This window comes from Mustela nivalis (assembly GCF_964662115.1).
Source record: "Mustela nivalis genome assembly, chromosome: 6".
Taxonomy (NCBI): Eukaryota; Metazoa; Chordata; class Mammalia; order Carnivora; family Mustelidae; genus Mustela; species Mustela nivalis.
The window spans coordinates 100,423,375-100,444,160 of NC_139025.1; the positions used below are offsets into that span (position 1 = coordinate 100,423,375).

The following is a 20,786-nucleotide window of genomic DNA, read 5'->3' on the forward strand; positions in this document are numbered from 1 at the left end:
ACCATCTTATAGCATATTGACATAGTCATTTCTGCTTTTTTGCAGTTGATCAATTAATAATACATACACATTAGTTCTCTTCAAATGCATTTCTTAGTTCTTAAGTAAAACAATCACTAGTGCTGACATTAAAGACCAACAAAAAACTACCCTCAAAATGCTGCCTTAGCTATCCCAGATCCACTTGAAATAATACGACATGAAGGACAGCAGTGTGACCAAATTTTAAAAGCTATTTCAGTGCACATTTCTAACTGGTAAGAGTCACTTACCTCTGTGTCTTTTTTTGTAGAATCAGTAAATCCATCCAGCTTATTTAAGTCTAGAAAGTAGCAAAAGCTTGTTAACTCTAGATTTTATTTTCCTGCTTTCTAAATAATTTTTGTCCTAATCCCGTTTTCAAATGGTAAATGAGGACAGTAGAAGTATACCAGGGATTTTAGCAAATTACTTGACTCTCTACTGGCAGTTATGAACTGAGATACAGTGAAAGTCACTGACACACTACATTGGGCCCGTGGTAGGTGCTCAAAGGTTTCTGTTCCATCCCTCTTTTCCTATAGTCTTAAATACAGCTGTTGTATATAAAATTTAAATTCAGTACTATTCTTAAAAATTACCTAGACCTCTACCATTAGTAATTCAGAACAAATCTGTCCCTCTGACCATGAGAGACCTCATAGCTTTATAAATTTCCCAACCAAAAAGAATACCAACCCTAGAAAGACATCTTATTTTTAAATTTAGAAAAGTATAAATTCTCAACAAAGAAAAATCAACAATATACACAGGGTGAGTTAGAAAAACAAAGACCATTCAGAAATTCCTGCACAAGTTCAACAGCAGATTTTACTTCCAGAGGCTCAGGCCATTCAGTTACACCAGTCCGCAAACCATCAGCCAAAACCTAAAGGAGATTTAAAAAAAAGAAAAAAAAAGAAATACAATATTTTCTTAGGGAAAAAAAAACCTTCATCAGTAGGAATATATTTAATACTAATATTAGTCATTATAACATTTCTTGAACATTCATGAACCACATGCCAGCAACAGTTCTAAGTGTTTTATATGTAGTATGGTATTTAATCCTCACAAAAACCCTATCAGGCAGATATTACCATCATTCCCATTTCACTGAGGCCAAGGGAGGTAAAGTAACTTGCTCAAGGTCACACATTACTGACGTGCCAAGACACACACCTGGCAGTCTGGTACCGAAGACGGTGTTCTAAGGGTGATGCCATGTGCATCAGTGCTACCGAGGATTCCAGACTAATGAGCCTGCCCTGAAGATACTTGCAATTTTGGTTAAAAAGGACCAATAATCCAGGTGCAATAATCAGGGAGCAAAAAACGTGAAACCAAATGGAAGTTTATATAAAAATAATTTAAATGTATATGTCTATACATTTAATATCTATACCAAAGGAAAGGGAGACTGGAACAGCCAGGGGAACAATGTGAAGCATCAGCAGTACTCAAATGTGGGAAGCAGGAGCTGCAGAGAAGGAGGGTGGGGCGAGGTCCAGCCGTGGTGGAGAAAACACCTATGGGAACAGTGAGAAATGAAGGCCCAGACAGATCTTAAAACCTCTTGTTTTGTTTTGTTTTGTTTTGTTAATTTCATATGAAAGACAGTAGCTGTTGATGTTTAGGCAGGAACATGGCATATCAAGGACTTAAGAATTTGTGTTAGGGGCGCCTGGGTGGCTCAGTGGGTTAAAGCCTCTGCCTTCGGCTCAGGTCATGATCTCAGGGTCCTGGGATCGAGCCCCACATCGGGCTCTCTGCTTGGCGGGGAGCCTGCTTTCTCCCCTCTCTCTCTCTCTGCCTGCCTCTCTGCCTACTTGTGATCTCTGCCTGTCAAATAAATAAATAAAATCTTAAAAAAAAAAAAAAAAGAATTTGTGTTAGAAATACCCTGGATGGATTCTAAGGAAAAGAGAAAGTACAATGTTTCTCAACAGAAGTGATATCAATTTCTACCCCTTGGTGGGGGGGGTGTCTTTGGAAAAATGTGCAGATAGTTTTTGGTGTCACAATGACAGGGAGTACAAGGGCACTTTGAGTATTTAGTCTGGTAGGGGCCAAGGATGTTAAACATCTTGCAATGTGTACAATGGTCCCAAAGCACAAAGAATGGTTATGCCTAAAATGCCCATAGTGTCCCTGTTGAGAAACAATAAATGACCATTACAGTATTCCAGGAGGCAAGGGATAAGGGCTTTAACTAAATGGGCAGTGAGAAAAAGCTCAAAGGAAAAAAAGAACAGTTTATTAGAGAGAGAGGGAGGGAGAAAGGAAGGGAGATGTGGAAAAAATTAAAAAAATCCTAGGTATTTACAAAAATACAGGGGACTGACCTTGGGAGAGATTGTGGCCATGGGCACATCTAAGATTCTGTGAATTTACAAGGGAGGTTTTAACAAAACATGGACTTTCAAGTCAGACAGACAGGCATGAGTTTGAATGACAGACGTGTATTTGAATCAGGTCTTCCACATAGCAACTGCTGATGCTTCCAGCAAAATAACCGAAACCTCCAGCACCACATCCCTGGCACAGAGTGGCAGCTTCTAGTTGTGGCAGTTCTGATGAAGGGATAGTTGGAAAGTAGATAGGGGCAGGGACAAGGGGCCCTGCCTTAAGAGGAAAACACTTTTAAAAGGATTTTACACTACCTTGGAAGGAGCCCTCCACTCTTTCCCGTGTGACAGATAGGGACAATAACCAGAACCTATGACAGGCGTAGGGAGGGTTAGTCAGAATAAAAGCCTGCTAACAAGCCCATAAAAATCCCTTGACCGAGAAACTCAGGTCCCCTCCCTTTTTGGGAGCTTTGTACCATAAACTTTGCTTTGCCACCCACCACTCTGTCTACCTCTTCATTCTTCTAAGTGGTGTGACCAAGAACCAGGGCACAGAAAGAAAAAAATCCTTCCATGTTAGTGTGGTGGTAGCAATTGTTCCTACTAACCTAAAGTAGAAGGGTTTCTAGCCTGGGAAACTGAAGGAATAGTGGAACCACACACAGACATGGTGGTAGAGGGGGGTTTCTCTGAGGGGATCTCGCCTGGAGAAAATCTCAAATTTCATTTTGGAAATATTGTTTGAGGCAACAGCCTTCTACTCAACTGGGAAATGATTCGGTGGAAGTGGGAAGGAAGGAGAATGGTATCAGCTTAAAGAAGAAGAGTCTGGAGTTCCCTCATAAAGGCATTAGACAAATCAGTGAATGACAGGGTTCGAAGAGAGAAGGGCAGAAACATGAGGATAAAAGTGTGATGGAAGTCCACAGGAAGGGTCCTAAAAGAGGAGTTTTCCAGAAAGAAAGGTGAGAAAAAAATACCAGGTTTTATACAAACAGGGAAATAATAATTGGACGTAAAAGTATTAGAAATACTTGGTACTGTGCTAGCTGCTACAGGCACAGAGTACCTGGCTCTCAGGTCTAGAAGGACAGACAGAGAAGCAAACATATCACTGTGTTTGATAAACACTCTGACAAGAGGTGTGAGGAGTGAGCTTTCACAACACAAAACACAGGCAGCATAAGCCACTCTGGGGGACCAGTGCAATCACCCTAGAATAGGACATCACAGAGAGCTCAGGGTGCGAGAGGGATACCCCCGGGCAGAGCAAGACACACTGACCACAATGGGAGAGCATGACAGGATCAGGTACAATAAGCAGGCCAGGGTTAGGGGATCAGTGGGAGCAGAAGCAGGGCAAGAGATTAAAGAAAGAAATAAGTTGGAGCTAATAAGAACATGAAAAGAAGCTCCAAGTCGGTAAGCCATCCAGAAAATGCAAGTCAAAACCATCAAATACCACCTCATCCCCACTAGGATGGTAATAAAAATTAATAATAATCATAATAAAAAGATAATACCAAGTGTTGGCAAGGATATGGAGAAACTGGAACACACACTGCTGGTAGGAATGTAAAATCTATAGCCACTTTGGAAAACAGTTATAGTTCGGCAGCTCCTCCAAAGCTTAGAAACACAGTTATCACACTGCCCCAGGAACACCACCCAAAAGATGTGAAAATGTATGTCCCACAAAACTTATACAAGACTCTTCACGGCAGCATTATTTGTAATAGTCAAAAAGTAGAAACAACAGAAACACCCATCAGCCGACGAGTGGATGAACGAGATATGCTAGAGCTATGTGATGAACTGCTATTCACTGATGAAATGGAACAAAATACTATAAAAGCAGACCAGCAGCTGCAGGGCTGGGGGGCTTGGGAGGTGACTGCTAATGGGTATGGGGTTTCTTTTGAAGAAAATGCTCTGAAATTATATGTGACCACAGTTATACAACTCTGTAAGTATATGAAAACCCACTGAATTATGTACTTGAAACAAGTGAATTTTATGGGATGTAATTTATCTCAAAGCTGTTAAAAAAAAAAAAAAGTAAGTAGGGCAAATGACTAAATGTAAACCGCTCTTTATCCCAGGCAAGGACATTTTGAATTTCTACTGCATTAAAATGAGGCACCCCTTGAGATTCAATTTGTAGAGTAGAGTAAAACTCACTGAGACATAAAATTCTTGAAACATATGCTAGTCTTTAGCATGAGTCAAATTCCCAGTTATTAATAAGCAGATTATACATGCATTTGGGATAAACTGGCAGCCGACCCAAGTAAAGAGGGGAACCTACTATCTGAATAAAAACTGAACACTCCAGTAAAAAGGCGGAAGAAGTGTAGCTCTTAACTAATGCTCCCTGTGATTGTAAGGACAACTACCATGCAGTAAAATCATATCATCCAAATTGCCAAGAGTATCTACTGAATACACAACAATTGGAACAGAATTTTGAAAAACTAATTAACAATGACATTAGCAAATATTCTTATGAAAACACAAGATTTAATACAAGTCACAAATTCCAAAAGGATACTCACAAGGAGAAATTTCAGTTCTCTCTGAAGATGATTCAAAGGACCTCTGGGCTCTCCCGATTCCACTTTAATATTCTAAAAAGTTCCCAAAGTCAGTTTTCACTAGTAATCCTATCTTCTCTGCATAATGGTCACAGTTACTTGCATTTCAAGCTCCCCACACATTAAAAAATATATTTCGTAAAGCACTAATGAACTGAATAAGTAAGGTAATGCTGCATTTAGAACATCTTCCCCAGAGACACCATAGATCCCATCCATCCCAAGACAGTAACCTAAACTCATGCCACCAGCCCCTCTCTCTATACCATGATTGTGCCTATGTCGAACGACTGCTCTCCTCATACCCTCTCCTGCCCTTTCCCACTGAATTTCCAAAAGAAAGAGAGAGAAATGAAAATAAATACATCCTAAGACCCAATGACAAACTCAGCATTACCACATACCCAAAATAACCACCCCTAGTAAATATGTTCAATAGACTCCTTCTAGCTAAACCAATGCTGTGCTGTCTTAGCCAGAGGTCACTTTCTAAAGTGAACTTTCTAAAACCTTAAAAGAAGTGTGGGGGGGAACCACAATTAACACTATCAGGCTTCTGTGTACAGAGTTTTCAAAAACATATTTGAGATTCTACTATATTGCAATTTTGTATATTTTCCTTTTGTTTGCCTAACAATAAGCATTTTTATTATCATTAAAGACACTTTAAATCATGATATGTAAAGAATGTATAATATTTCATCAGGAAAATCTACGTTAAACACTTCCCTATTGAACATTCGGGTTTGTTGTTAGTATTTTAGAAACACAGTCATTATCACAGTGTGGAATATCTTTGCACATATATTTTCGCTACCAATTCTGATTAACTTCAGACAGATTCCTAGAAAAGTAAATATAAAATGAAAAGCCTTAATAGTATAATGGTTCTGGATGTGTTGCCAATATCTACAATCTTTTAAGAATAGCAGAGATAAGTCACTTTGATTACTTCACTTGGGTCCCAACTCAAGAGACTTTATTGGGGTGCCTGGGTAGCTCAGTGGGTTAAGTGTAAGCTGCTGCCTTTGGCCCAGGTCACAATCTCAGGGTCCTAAGATGGAGTCCCAAATCAGGCTCTCTGCTTAGCAGGGAGCCTGCTTCCTCCTCTCTCTCTGCCTGCCTCCCTCTCTGCCTACTTGTGATCTCTCTGTCAAATAAATAAATAAAATCTTTTTTTTAAAAAAGAGAGAGACTTTATTAATCACTAGAAAATTCTTAAGTTACATAATTGCCACCATGGGCAACTGACAGACGAGGTCACCCAGCCAAACCTCCACTGGCTGCCCCTGTGAGACTTCAGGAGTAAGCTGGGCCTCTCAGAACCATCCAGCAGGCAGGGCTGGGGCTGGAAGTATGCGGCACCAGCAACAAGCTAGTTAAAAGTCAATCCACACTGAATAAACTCAAAACAAAATACGTTCACTCCTACCAAAGTTGCAGTTGAAGAAAGAGGAGGGATTTGAAGAATCTCATCAACGGGACTCCAGGAAATATCCAAAGTGATTGTAGTTTGTGACGCAGCAAGTGTGTCATCCAAGGCTGTAGACTTAAAGAGCTCATACTGGGCGAAGCCCCTGGCTGTTACCTGAAAAGAGCACACCAGCCACCATTAGCTACACTTTGACACAGCCAGAGGCCCGTTATCAAAACTACCTTGGTTCTTTTCCCAGCAGAAGAAAAAGTGCCACACTTTTCTCCCAAATGGAAAAGTAAGACAATTCTTTTTCATCACAAAAGGTGGTTACAAGGCAAAGGCAGCACCTATTTTTAGTCATTAACTTAAGTAAAAATAAACACAAACATTTCGATACTTAAAAAAAAAAAAAAAGAAACAAAACTAGTCATATTATGAGTGAAAAAACCTACTAAACTAGGCTAACAGGTCCATAACAATTTGAAGAAACTAATGTCACAGAAGAAAAAAATACTTACAGTAGATAAATGATGTCTTTTCTTATGTGAACTTTTCAGGTCTTCAAGATTTACACAATAATTTTTATCAGCTATAAGACATAAAAGAAAAACAACTTTAAAGGTACAATTCAAAATTATATTGTTAGAGTTGGAAAATGACAACCCCTCAAATTCTGAGGGCAGCGCAAATTCACACTAGTCATTGCGAAATTAAGTTTTAAATCCAGATGAATTGGTGACAAAGGAAGGAAAGTGGAACAAAGGTCAATACTGGAACCATGCCCCGCAGGGTTAATAAGGTTGAAACACAGCAGAAAATTTAAAGCTGGTTTTTCAGAGACCTGTTTCTCTCTCATCAGTAATTGCGTCTTTTCGGACCCCACTAACAAATCCACTAGCTGCCTGTGCGGAACCTGGACTCGAGGTCAACGAGCATGCAAGGTTCTGCATCCCTTACCCGAGATAATGAGCCCACACCCTGTCATCCAGTTTCCAGGGGCTCAGGGATGCCCACAGCTCCTGCTCCTTGTCCTAAGATAACTTCCTGTGTCAGAGACAGAATCATGCCTTGTTCTGGTGTTAGTCTCCACCCCCAAGTGATATAGATGTTACCTATGTTTGCCCAATGCACAGGCTCCATCTTTCCACATGAACAGCCACAAGCTTCCCCTGCCCTTTTCATCAATATGTATACAATGCAATCTCCCCCTAGGATCATAAACTTGCTCAGTCAGGAAGACAGATTTGGGAATATTCCCTGTCCTCTCTACGGGCTGCCTTTCTGATAATAAAACATTCTCTGCTTCAAACCCAGTGGCTCATTAGAGATTTGGTTTACTGCACACAGGAAACAAATCTGATGTCAGGGTTTAGTAAGAATGCTACTACCAAAAATATAATTAAACATCTACTATGAGATAGGAATTATATGGTTATATTCCATTTTTTTAATCCTCTGATGAAAATTTCCAAAAATACACAATATAAACCAAATGAAACCCAAATAAAACTAACAAAGCCATAAACTCCTGTTCAGATTTTTGGAGCTCTGTGTCGGGAACACTTCCTATATGCCATAAGTCACACATCAGAGTAGGTTCCTGGTGGCTGACAAGTTCCACTTCTTTCTTCACAATGTTTTCAGTAAAAACCACAACACAGTAACAATACCAATAAATAAATATACACCCCCACAAAAGTAAGATGAGTGAGCTCTCACCTTTACAACTGACTGTATATAAGACAATTCCTGTAATGCTGTGATTTGTGGTGAGGAGCTCAGCTCCAAGCCAACAGGTCCCTTCAGGATCTGAACTGTCGCACCTTACCCACAGGGGAGGAAGGGGAGTAACCGGCTGATTAATCTTCAGGTGGGTCATATTAGGATTGTGAGCCATGGTGTAAAGTCCGATTAACTGCCTTAAAAACAAGAGTAGGAAGAACAAACTGTAAGTAGAAACTGTCCATCAACCAAGTTTTAATTTCCAAAGATATGATGAAGGGCACCTATGATTCTGACACTGATCCTACTTTCAGTCACCAATAAGATTCTGTCCCCACCTCTAATGTGTGGGCTTTTTCCTCATACCAAGTAGTTCTCTGACACCAGCTGGGTGCCCTACAATTCAACTCAATTCTGACATCATCTACCCAGAGAAAGCATCAGATGCCACAGGTTAAGGTCTCAGTCCTATAAGACGCCCCCCCTCCCCCCGCCACCCACCTTCCGATGACAAATGCAGGTCCAGGTTGTCACCTGTGCTTCTGACTGACCAGCTATAGTCCTCCTTGGGTTCAATTAATTTTCTAGGGCGACTTAAAGAACTCAGAAAAACACTTTACTTACTAGATCACTGGTTTATTATGAAAGGATATAACTCAGGAACAGCCAGATGAAGAGATGCATGGAACAAGGTATGGGGAAAGGGTGTGGAGCGCCCATGCCCTCTCTTAGTGAGCCACTTTCCCCAAATCTCCACCTGTTCACCAACGCAGAGGTTCTCTAAACACTCTCCTTTTGGTTTCCTATGAAGCCCTAGTCACATAGGCATGAAATGATTAACTACCAGCCATCAGGGACTGAACTCAACCTCTAGGCCTTCTCCCCTTCCTGGAGGTAGGGGTTTGGCTGAATGTTCTAACCCTCTAATCACAGGGTTGGTACCCTGGCAATCCCACCCCCCCAACCCCCAAGTCACCTAGGGGCTTTCCAAAAGCCACCTCATTTTTTTTTTTAAAGATTTATTTATTTTAGACAGAGAGAAAGCATGTTAGCAGGAGGGCAGGGGGGTGGGCAAAGGGAGAGGAAGAGAGAGAAAGAATCCTTAAGCAGAGTCCCTGCTGAGCAGGGAGCCTGATGCAGGGCTGGATCCCAGGACCTGAGATTATGACCTGAGCAGAAAATAAGAGCCGACTGTTCAACTGACAGAGCCACCCAGGTGCCCCCCAAAGCTACCTCACTAACGTAACAGAAGACATCTTCCTCTTTCTCCTCCCTTAAGAAACTCTAAGGGTTTTAGGAACTCTGTGCCAGGAACATTGGACAAAGACCAAATATGTTTCTAATTATAAATTCCAATACCCTAGTATCCCAGAAACAAAAATCTGGAAATTAAGCGGCAAACTACATAAATATTTCACCCAGTGATGAAGTGGGAGAAGGGCACACCAGGCACACACCAGAAAGTGATGAGAATGTAGCTATCTAGAAGCAGGGAGTCCAATAGGGTAGGGTAGAGATTCAGTAGGAGTTAAAGTAGGCTGTGAGGTGAAGCAGAAGAAATAGGTATGATACATTAATTATACCTCAATAAAGCTGGAGCAAGGAAAAAAAAGGAGCCAGTAAGTACATGAAAAGATGCATGAGGTCATTAGGCACTGGAACACTTAAGGAAAACTGAATAGTCTGTGAATGAGATAAAAGTACTGTTAACTGTTAAACTTCCAGATTTTGATCATTATTCTGTGGTTACATAAGAGAATATACTTGTTCTCAGAAAATACATAGTGAAGTATTTAGAGGTAAAGGAGCACAGTATCTCCAACATTCTCTCAATATTTCATTTAAAAAATGTGTGTGGGTGACAGGAGTTATGTTATATAGGTGGCAGAGTGGGGGAGGACTACGAGGAGGAGGAGGAATGAGAGAGAAGATGACAAAGCAGATTTGGCAACATGTAAATAACTGAAAAATCTGGGTCAAGGGTATACGAAGTTCCTGTGCTATTCTTTCAACTTTTTTGTAAATTTGAAAGTGTATCATAACTAAAATTTACCAAAAAATGTAGCTGGAAATTTTCCATAGAGATGAAAACTTAATTTATTACCAACGGATGTTCAACAAAGGGAGTTCTAAGGGATTGTGTTTCAGAAAGGAAACACAATAACCCCAAAAAGAAGGTCTCAAATGCAAGGCAAGGCAATGATAAGCATAGGGATAAATCCAAACAAGCACTGGATGGAGAAAACAATACCGATAAATAATGTTTATGTTGCAGGGGAAAAAGGAAAAAAAGGTCAAACATGACTTAAAATCAAGAAGCCATAAAAGACTGATAAATTTAACTACAGAAAAATGTCAAAAGCTTCCACCTGGCAAAATAAACCAAAACCACCACAGGGAGTCACTTTGTGAGTATTATTGTTAGAGTCCTTATCATCCGCTGTTATTATTTATATAACTTATATCCTCCAGAACTCCTTGACAGCAGTAACTTTGGTTGTGGAAGTGAGGGGGCCAGCTCGGGAGTGCTGCACTCAGCTACATAGCAGGGAGGCAGGAAGCAAAGGTGGGCTGGTAGACGGGGCAGCAGGCTTTCTAACAGGGGCACTGCTGGCATCGGGGTGGGATAATTCCTCCTTGAGCAGGAGAGCCCAGTACACTGTAGGACGTTCCCTATCCACAGCCCAGGCCAATCGCTCCCCTCAGACACTGTAACAACCAAAAAGTACCCCTGCGTACTTCCAAATGCCCACAGGCTATGGCTCCCCTGGTGGCGAAGCTCTGGAGTAGAGAGTGAAGGTTCCTATGTGTCATTTATAAGAAATTTGGATTGTATCATGACTTTTAAGCAAGGAAGCAACACAACCATGCTTTCAGTGATTTCTAAAGATCTCTGGTGGCAGTGAGGAAGAAAGACTAGAAGGGAACCAAATACAAAGTAAATAATTAAAAAGCAATGGGGCACCTGGATGGCTCAGTGGTTTAAGCCTCTGCCTTCGAGTCAGGTCATAATCTAAGAGTCTTGGGACCGAGCCCCACATCAGGATCTCTGCTCAGCGGGGAGCGTGCTTCCCCCACCCCCATCTGCTTGCCTCTCTGCCTACTTGTGATTTCTCTCTGTCAAATAAATAAAAATTTAAACACACACACACAATTAAGAAGCAAGAGCAAATGGTATAGGGGAGTGGAGAAAGGGACCAGGACACAGTCTTCTTGGTCATGCTTCAGACACCTATGGGATATTCAAGTAAAGCCATCCCTGAAGATTTGGGTATCATGACTAGGGAGAGGGTTAAGAAAGGAGGGAAGGACCTGGACTACATACATATTGTTTTCCCCAATGTTTCTAAGAACACCTTTTTTTTTTAATTTTTTTTAAAAGATTTTATTTATTTATTTGACAGATAGATCACAAGTTGGCAAAGAGGCAGGTATAGAGAGAGGGGGAAGCAGGCTCCCTGCTGAGCAGAGAGCCCGATGCAGGGCTCAATCCCAGGATCCCGAGATCATGACCTGAGCCGAAGGCAGAGGCTTAACCCACTGAGCCACCCAGGCGCCCCTAAGAACACTTTCATTTAAATCTGGCTTCCAGCCCTCCACTTAGCTCAATGCTAAGAAAAACTTACCTTGCTCTCCCAACTGGTAAAGCAAGTGGTCCAACATTCTCCCCAGTAGAGAAATCAGAAATAGCTGTTTCTTCACATTGTGGTTCTTCAACATGACTTGTTTCTTCCTTGTCTAAAGGCTTAAAAAATATTTTTAAATCATTTAGTCAGGTAAAAAAACACTTAACAGCCAATTCTTCACTACGCTAGAACATAACGTACTGGTTTCCAAACCCTTAAGCACAAATGACTGGGTGATGGCAAGAATCACGGCTACAAACCAGTCTGATACCACCAAATCTTGCCATCAGAAGTACTTCCACTGTCCTGTAAAAAGATAATGATCTAAATTGCTACTGACAGAGGAAGCATCTGATGCCATAAGAAAAGGAAGTCTCCAACATGTATAAATGATGAACCAAAGGCAAAACACCAAGGGAAACCCTGTGGAAGACTCCTGATTTTTCACTCCCAGAACTCAAAGGGCCAGAGCCCTTACTCATTAAATCTACTCCTTTTAGGACTAGCAGCTCTCATTTGTGTTACAAGTTCTAAACCTATGTGTTTCTAATATCTCCATGTTTAAGTAGTTACATAATTCAGCCTTGCCAATAATAACAATAACCCCAAGAGTTCATATTTCCTGAGCATTACTATGTAACACCTACTATTCTAAGTTTTCTGTTACTTTTCATAAAAATCCTGAAATAGCTACTACTATTAACTCTTGTTTAAAAGATTTTATTTATTTATTTGGGGGGGGGGGCCAAAGGAGAGGAAGAGAGAGAATCTCAAGCAGGCTCTTATTGAGCACAAGACCCCAAAGGGCTTGCTCTCACAACCCAAAGATCATGACCCAAGTCAAAACTAAGAGTCAAACACTTAACCGACTGAGCCACCCAGATGCCCCATTAACAACTCTTTTTTTTTTTTTAAGATTTTATTTATTTATTTGACAGACAGAGATCACAGGTAGGCAGAGAGGCAGGCAGAGAAGCAGGCTCCCCACTGAGCAGGGAGCCCAATGCAGGACTCGATCCCAGGACCCTGGGATCACGACCTGAGCCAAAGGCAGAGGCTTTAACCCACTGAGCCAACCAGGCGCCCCAACAATTCTATTTTATAGATGGAAAAACTGAGGTAGCCAATGGCTAAATAACTTGCCTAGAATCACACCCAGTGAGTGGCAACTGCAACATTTGAATCTAGATAGTCTGACTTGACTTCAAAACTCTGGATCTTGGGGCGCCTGGGTGGCTCAGTAGGCTAAAGCCTCTGCCTTCGGCTCAGGTCATGATCTCAGGGTCCTGGGATCGAGCCCCACATCGGGCTCTCTGCTCAGCAGGGACCCTGCTTCTTCCCTCTCTCTCTGCATGTCTCTCTGCCTACTTGTGATCTCTTTCTATCAAATAAATAAATAAAATATTTAAAAAAAAAAAAACAACTCTGGATCTTATCCATTAAGCTCTTCGGGCAGTAAATACTCCGCCCACTTAATAGGTATCAGACCCAGATATTTCCTCAACTTTGAATTTCTTTTGCAGGATCACAGATCTCAGTCCCTTCTAAGCCTGGCTTTCCAAAGAGGGCCTAGAACAGATGGTATCCAAAATGTCATTTTTTTCTTCTATTTAATACCCATCTACCTAAAATTTGCGCTTTAAGCTCTACTGATCTTTGCAGAGACAATGGCCATTTTGACTGCTCCTCATCCAAAAATGCCCAGTCCCCCGTGAATTGCAGGGACCTTCCCAAAACTGTGAGCTGCATCCTCACTAGAATCCTAACTCACATTCCCACATCCCCCTTGGCTCATCCTTATCTTTTCCTAGGTGACTCATCTTCACCTGAACATCTTAATTTTTTTTGGCTTTACTCTACATACATTTTCCCTTCTCCCCATAAAAAAAAGTCTAAATTCAACCACATAACTCACCTATAATTATTTCCTAAGCATCTGTCCACTATATATAAGCAGTAATAACGCCCTTCCATTAACATAAAAGACAAAGTTGCCCTTTTTCCTCAAAAGGAGCTTTTGTATGCATTCAAATGAAAAGCTCCCTGCTCCTTCACCAGACAGCATGAGAATCCTAAAGCATCAAACAGAAGAGTTCCTTCTAAAAGCACCTCCACTTTCCCCTATTAGAGTCTGTTCCAATCTACTTCAGGAAACAATGTAGTCAAAGGAATGGGTTCTGGCCCCAAAGCAACCATGTAACCTGACGGCATTATCACCATTCAATAAAAATCATTATAATTCCTCTGCCAAAACACCATAATTAAAACACAAAGGTTTCAAGCTGGAATTAAAAAGTGATGCAAAAGATAAGACGTTTTCTGTTACATTTCACAAACAATAATTCAAGTAGAACTTCATGAGTCATAGCTATTTATGCTGTGCTGTTCAATACGACAGTCACTGGCCACATGCAGCTCCTGAGTACTGGAAATGGGGCCAGACAAATGAAAATGTTAAGTGTAAATACGCACCAGATTTTGAAGATGCAGCATGGGGGAAAAAAACTTGAAATATCTCATTAATGATTTTTACATTAACTGTGCTTTGAAATGGTATTATCACATTTATGAGACTAAATAAAAAGCATTATTAAACCTAATTTCAGACAACCCCATGCCTCGGTATTTACCGTAAAGAAAAAACATGTTTATGCAAAAAAAATGTGCACAAAAATGATTACAGCAGCTCTATTCATAATCATTGGAGACAGAAAAAAGCCCAAACGTCATTCAGAGGGTAACTAGATAAATAAATGATGGTCCATCCATACCACAGAATCTACTCAGCAACTACAAGAAATGAACCACTGATATGCATACAACTTGGATCTATCTCAAAGGTATTATGCAGAGTGAAAGAAGCCAGACTTGAAAGGTTACACATTGTGTGAGTCCATTCACGACTTTCTTAAAAAGATAAAAACTACACCAAGGGAGAAGAGATCAGTGGTTGCTGGGGGATTTTCAAGGGATAGCATGACGGAGCTGTTTGGAGTGATGGAACTGTTTTGTGCCTTGATTGTGGTGGTGATTACCAGAGTCTATACATGTGCCAAGATTCAAAGAAGTGGACAAGAAAAGAAAAAAGTCAACTTTATTGTAAAATTAATTTCACTTTTTTAAAAAAATCAGGCTACTTTAAAATTTTAAATTACCTATACAGTTCTTATTATATTTCTATTGGACATCACTGTATCTACTTCTGAAAGAATTAGAATCCACTTTCCTAGTATGCTGATAAAAAAAAAAGTGCACATTTGAGATCATTTGCAAACTGAATTTCCTACTAGGAATTAAACACAGGAGTGCCTGGCTGGCTCAGTTGGTGGAGCATGCGACTCTTAATCTTCGGGTCGAGCCCCACATTGAGGATAGAGATTACTTAAAAATAAAATCTTAAATAAAAAAGAAAAAAAAAGAATTAAACAAGTGCAAAGCCCAAGCACTACTTACCAATTTCTCCATGATGAATACTAGGTCATTTTCATTTAGAATATTTTTCAAAGGATTCGGTTGGCCTTTGCTGATCAACTGCACTTGAATATCAGCCTATTAAAAATAGATAACGTCAAGGAACATTATATATGCACACATACCTATCAGTACGAATATTTAAATACTTAAAGACTAGTTTTACGCAAGCGGCCGAGAAAGAGAATTTGAACAAGACATAATATTCTAAAGAGAAGATTGCATTTATTCTTTGCTGTGTTTTTTCATGTTTAGACAAACCTAGCTCTATTCACCTCTACACATGCTTCAAGGCCTCCCTAAAGTGCATCCCGATTGTAGAGCTTTCTTTTGATTAGGATCACACAGACTTCTTTCGTGACTCATACTGTATTTACTATATTGTACCATGTAATTAGCAGTTTATAAATATGATCTTTTCTTCTGATTGTACTATGGAACTTAGGACTTTTATCAATCTCTAGGAACTGTATATTTTTTCCCTCCAATTGCAAACATGTTTATTGCAGAAAAGTCTGAAAATACAAAGCTAAGTCATTTTTTAAAAATACACATATAAATCGATTAGCCAGGATAATCACTAGTCACTAGCATGGTTTGCACCTATTTTGTCAGATCTTTTCCCAGGCGCATAAATAAATCCCCTTAAGTAGAAATGTATTCAGTATTTAGATATCTAGATAAGATTTTGCTTAATAAAAATATGACATCTGTATCATACACTTCTTTCCATCTATTAAGTGTTCTTTGGCTCTACCATCATATAACTAATCTCATTTTGTTCAATATTTGGATTTTTTTTTTTCCCTTAAGATTTTATTTATTTACTTGACAGAAGAGATCACAAGTAGGCAGAGAGGCAGGCAGAGAGAGAGAGAGAAGCAGGCTCCCCGTCGCGCAGAGAGCCTGAGGCGGGGCTCGATCCCAGGATCCTGGGATCATGACCTGAGCCGAAGGCAGAGTCTTTAACCCACAGAGCCACCCAGGTGCCTAAGTTACCTGCTGCAATAAATAATAATAGACATCCTTGAATTGCTTTCTTAAGATGAATACTTAGAATCACACTGACTTTGTCAAATTGCCTTGCAAATATGCTGCCCCCATATATTTGTATTCCCATCACTTATGGCAACACAGAGTATTTTCACTGTTTATTTTTACCATCTCACAGCAAAAAATAGTGTCTTGTTTGTTACTGTTTTTTCAAATTTATTCCATTATTAATGAAGGTGAGCAGTCTCTCAAAGGCTTATCATTGACAAATAACTCTCATTACTTGAATCTGTTTCATTTCTCAGGTTGGATTTTAAAGCATTTAGATACCAAGTTCAGAAAGCAAAGGATACTGTATTGTTCTAATCTACTAGGTTCTTGAATTTCAAGTACTGTTGTAGATTGAATATGTCCCCAAAAGATACAGTGAAGTCCTAACCCCTGGTTCCTCTGAATGTGACCATTAGAAAAAGGGTCTTGGCAAATATAATCAAGTTAAGGATTAGCTTGGATTGTGGGGCGGGGGAGGGGGCTACTTCCAATGACTGATGTACTTATAAGGAGGGAAAGATTTACGGACATAGACACACAGGGAATGCAATCTAGTAACAGCGGCAGAAATAGAGTGATGTGTCTACACAGCAAGAAACTCCAAGGATTGTAGGAAACCACCAGAAACTAGGAAGAGCTGAGGAAAAATCCTTTCCTAGAGCCTCCAATAGCAACATGACCCTTCTGCCACCTCCATTTCAGAGTCCTAGTCTCCAGAATAGCAACAGAATAAATTTCTGATGTTTTAAGCATACCAATTTGTGGTTACAGCAGCCCTAGGAAACTAATATATGTATTAAGCAAGAATTCCAATGAGGAAGGATTAATACATTTACCTAGATATACTTAATTCCTATGTTTGGTTAGTGAAAAGTCCAACAGTAAGAAATAACTCTACTTGTAATTTTCTTTCTGGGCTTATTTATTTATTTATGTCTTTTGTCTATTCTTCTATTACAGTTGTCACTTTTCTTTGATTTTTAAGAATTTTTTATGTATTTTATATACATGATATTAACCTTTATCTTATATGACTATTTCTCTACAGCTTATTTGTTTTTTAGCATATAATTACTTTTAGTTCACTTTAGTTTAGTTATTTTATAAATTAAACCTTACAGGGACTTTAGCTATGAAACACTTGGCATATATCAGATGCTTAATAAATCCAAGAATATTTATAGCAGCTTTATTCGTAACTATGAAAAACTGAAAACAATTCATGTGTCCACCAGCTGGTAAATAGATATGCATCACACATCCATATAATGGGATACTATCCAACAATAAAAAGGAATGAACTACTGATCCACACAAAAAATAGATAAATCTCAAATGTACTACATTCCTTGATAGAAGCCAAAAGACTACATACTGTGTGATTTTATTTATATGACACCCTGGAAAAAGACAGAGACAGAGGGCTGGTTATAAAGGTACATGATATTTTTGGAGGTGCCGGAAATGTTCTAGATGTTGGTCATAGGGCTGGTTATATGATTGAATGCATTTTTAAAAACTCATAGAACTGTACTCTAAAAGGGTGGGATTTACTCTAAATTAACTTCAATGAACCCATCTTTTAAAGAAGCAGAATGTTAGAATTACTGAGTTGTGTTTAAAAATGAAATAAATTGTTCATACCTCATAGACAAATGGATCTTTATGGACTCCTTTCTTTTCTTCATCAAACTCCCTGAAATGAAGAACTACATATGAAAAACAGAGCTACAGTATTCTGACATTTAAATTCAGTAGTCATCAGTTTATCTTTGCATGACATGTGAGAAAAGCAAAATACAAAGTAGTCATGGCAGCCCGAAGGCATGGTTGGGAAGAGGGAAAAAAGCAGGAAAAGAATATGAGAAGGGACTCCTGGGTGGCTCAGTCGGTAAAGCTGCCTTTGGATCTGGTCATGATCTCAGGGTCCTGGGATTGAGTCCCACATTGGGCTCTGCTCAGCGAGGAGTCTACTTCTCCCTCTGCCTGCCACTGTCCCTGCTTGTGCGTGCTCTCTCTCTCTGACAAATAAATAAATAAAATCTTTAAAAAAAAAAAAAGAGTATGAGAAAAAAGAGATGTGGCAGAAATTAATAAACTGCTGCCCACAACTGGGCACAGTGGCTTCTCAGAGGCAGGAGGAAATCAGGTTATCTACCTGTACTCTCTTATCTTGTAAAACACATCATCAGTTACTATTGAAATGTAATTTACCATGTAACTCAAGGTAAGTAAAAATCACTGGATTCTGATCTGCACTGAATCAGTGGGTAACCACAGAAAAGTTATTTAAGGTTCCCAGCCCTAGATTTCTATGGTTAAAATAGAAACATCTATTCTCCCTCTATTTTTATCAGCTGTCACTAAAAACTTAGTATACTAACTTGATAAGCACAAAACTCAGATATAATTAATAATTATCATTTCATTCCAGAAAGTTCTAAAATAGTCATCCCAAAGCATGTGAACAATAAACCATTAAACATACCAAAATGCACATCAGCCTGATCTACACTCTGAAAGAGACACAATCTTTAGAGACCTAAAGAAGCCCAATGGGATTGTCTCAGGATACCATTTGTTATTTGATCTACTCTGACTTACTGAAATAAAAACAGGAGAGCTAGGCCTGTGAATGACTCACTTTTGCCATTTTGGACAAGACAGTGATTTATTTTTAAAGATATTTGTCCTTTGTGTGTAACTGAGGGATGTTATTCAATCAATTATTCAACAATCATATATGTTATAGGCAGGCACTCTTTATAGGTGTCCAGGATATACAACAAAAACATAGTCCCTGGTTCCTAGTCTTGACTGAAGCCCAAAGAGCCAACAGCTAGAATACAAGGTGATGGGTGCTCCAACAGAGGTGAGTGGAGGGTGCTGTGTTGGCACAATGGAAGACTTGTTGCTATACTAGTAGAAATTCATCCTGAAAGTCAAGAGGAGCTCACTAAAAGATTTTATTTTATTTTAAAGATTTTATTTGAGAGAGAGCATGAGAGTGAGCATGAGCAGGCGAGAGGGGCAGAGGCAGAGAGAGAAGCAGCAGGGAGCCCTACATGGGGCTTGATGCCAGGACCCTGAGATCAGGACCTGAGCCAAAGGCAGACACTTAACTGACTGAGCCATCCAGACACCCCACTAAAATGTTTTAAACGAGAAACAATTTTCTGATCATGAGATGGAGGGCATGACCTTGGAGGCCAGAATAATAAAAAATTATGGCATTTAGAAAATAAAGGCTTAGATTACATCAGTGGTTCTCAAATGTGGTGTGAGGCCAGCAGGAGGTTTCACCTAGAATTTGTCAGAATTCTTTGGCCCCACCCAAATTTACTAAATCAGAAAGCCTGGAGATGGGGCCCAGCAATCTTGCCTTTGGACAACCCTCCAGGTGATTGATGCAAACTCAAATTTGAGACCTGCTGGATTCGATTTTAAAGTTGGATGCAGACTAGATGGAATCCCCTTTTGTACTAGCAATTCACTTTAAGAATACTTTTTTTTTTTAAGATTTTATTTATTTATTTGACAGACACAGATCACAAGTAGGCAGAGAGGCAGGCAGAGAAAGGAAGAAGCAGGGTCCCCACTGAGCAGAGAGCCCGATGCGGGGCTCCACCCCAAGACCCCAGATCATGAGCCGGGCCGAAGGCAGAGGCTTTAACCCACTGAGCCACCCAGGCACCCCTAAGAATACTCTTAAAGCACAGTGAAATAAAGGTACTTAAAAAAACAAACAAAAAACAAAACAAAACAAAAAACCAACACACTACAACGGCAGCACGAACAGTTATTCTGAATAGACACTACGTTTCACTCCAGAAAAGCTTTAAACAGATGAAGAAGGCGGACATCTATTTTCCCATCTCCTGAGAGGTGTCGTCAGCATATCCTAAGTTCCGTGCACTACGGGCATGAATAAAGCGCCTCTTGAAAAATTTGTCACCTCCCACCCCGATTGATAACGTAGACTTGTTTTCGTCTATAGAAGACTACAAGCAAGCCCCCACAGGGCCAACCCCACAACGGAGCAGATAACCGGTCTTCCCCAATTCCCAGACCCCAGGAAAGCTGCCTTAGTCTGTAACTTAGGCGCCCCCGATAACTGACAAGGCGCTTCTTCCCAAAGCAGGGGCAGGAGGCTGGGGGCGGAGACCGAAAAACATGCCGAGGGAGCAGTGCTGCCCTGGCACCCTAGGCAACAGCACGGGCTACAACTCACTGCAGGAGACGAGAGTAAAACTCCTCCGCCGCTCTGTTGATTCGAGCCCACATCACGCCCCAATTCGACTGCAGATGCGAGACCGCCAAACTGAACTGCGCGCCGGCCGCTGACGTCCGGGGTCATGACCCTCTCGCCGGGACTACGTTTACACCCCACCCACGCCCGCCAGGCCCCGTTTGTCCACAAAGTTAATCTTTTGTTCTAGAGGACACAGCGGTCTTTTCCATCCCCGCAGTTTTCCATTCCCTAAAGAAAAAGTTAAAATAAGTTGCAGTGGTCGAAAGGGAAAGGAAACCTCTTCTCGCGAGA

General features: G+C 40.3%; 1 protein-coding gene across 6 annotated transcripts in view; it reads right to left on the reverse strand.

The window, feature by feature from the left end:
• ZWILCH (zwilch kinetochore protein) overlaps positions 1-20,780 on the reverse strand; it is a 38,132-nt gene extending 17,352 nt beyond the window's left edge. The window contains exons 1-10 of one of the 6 annotated variants that reach the window (XM_082737093.1): positions 20,475-20,775; positions 17,888-17,939; positions 15,182-15,277; positions 11,729-11,847; positions 8,100-8,299; positions 6,899-6,969; positions 6,396-6,551; positions 4,925-4,996; positions 814-907; positions 273-322 (exon numbers count right to left, since the gene is read on the reverse strand). In XM_082737093.1, coding sequence (XP_082593219.1) covers positions 273-322; positions 814-907; positions 4,925-4,996; positions 6,396-6,551; positions 6,899-6,969; positions 8,100-8,299; positions 11,729-11,847; positions 15,182-15,277; positions 17,888-17,939; positions 20,475-20,527 — 963 coding nt within the window. In that variant the 5' untranslated portion in view covers positions 20,528-20,775. Of the gene's footprint in view, positions 1-272; positions 323-813; positions 908-4,924; positions 4,997-6,395; positions 6,552-6,898; positions 6,970-8,099; positions 8,300-11,728; positions 11,848-15,181; positions 15,278-17,887; positions 17,953-20,474 lie in introns of all 6 variants that reach the window. The other 5 variants (XM_082737096.1, XM_082737094.1, XM_082737097.1 and 2 more) reach the window with 5 other exon arrangements.
• Between the last annotated feature and the right edge of the window lie 6 nt (positions 20,781-20,786).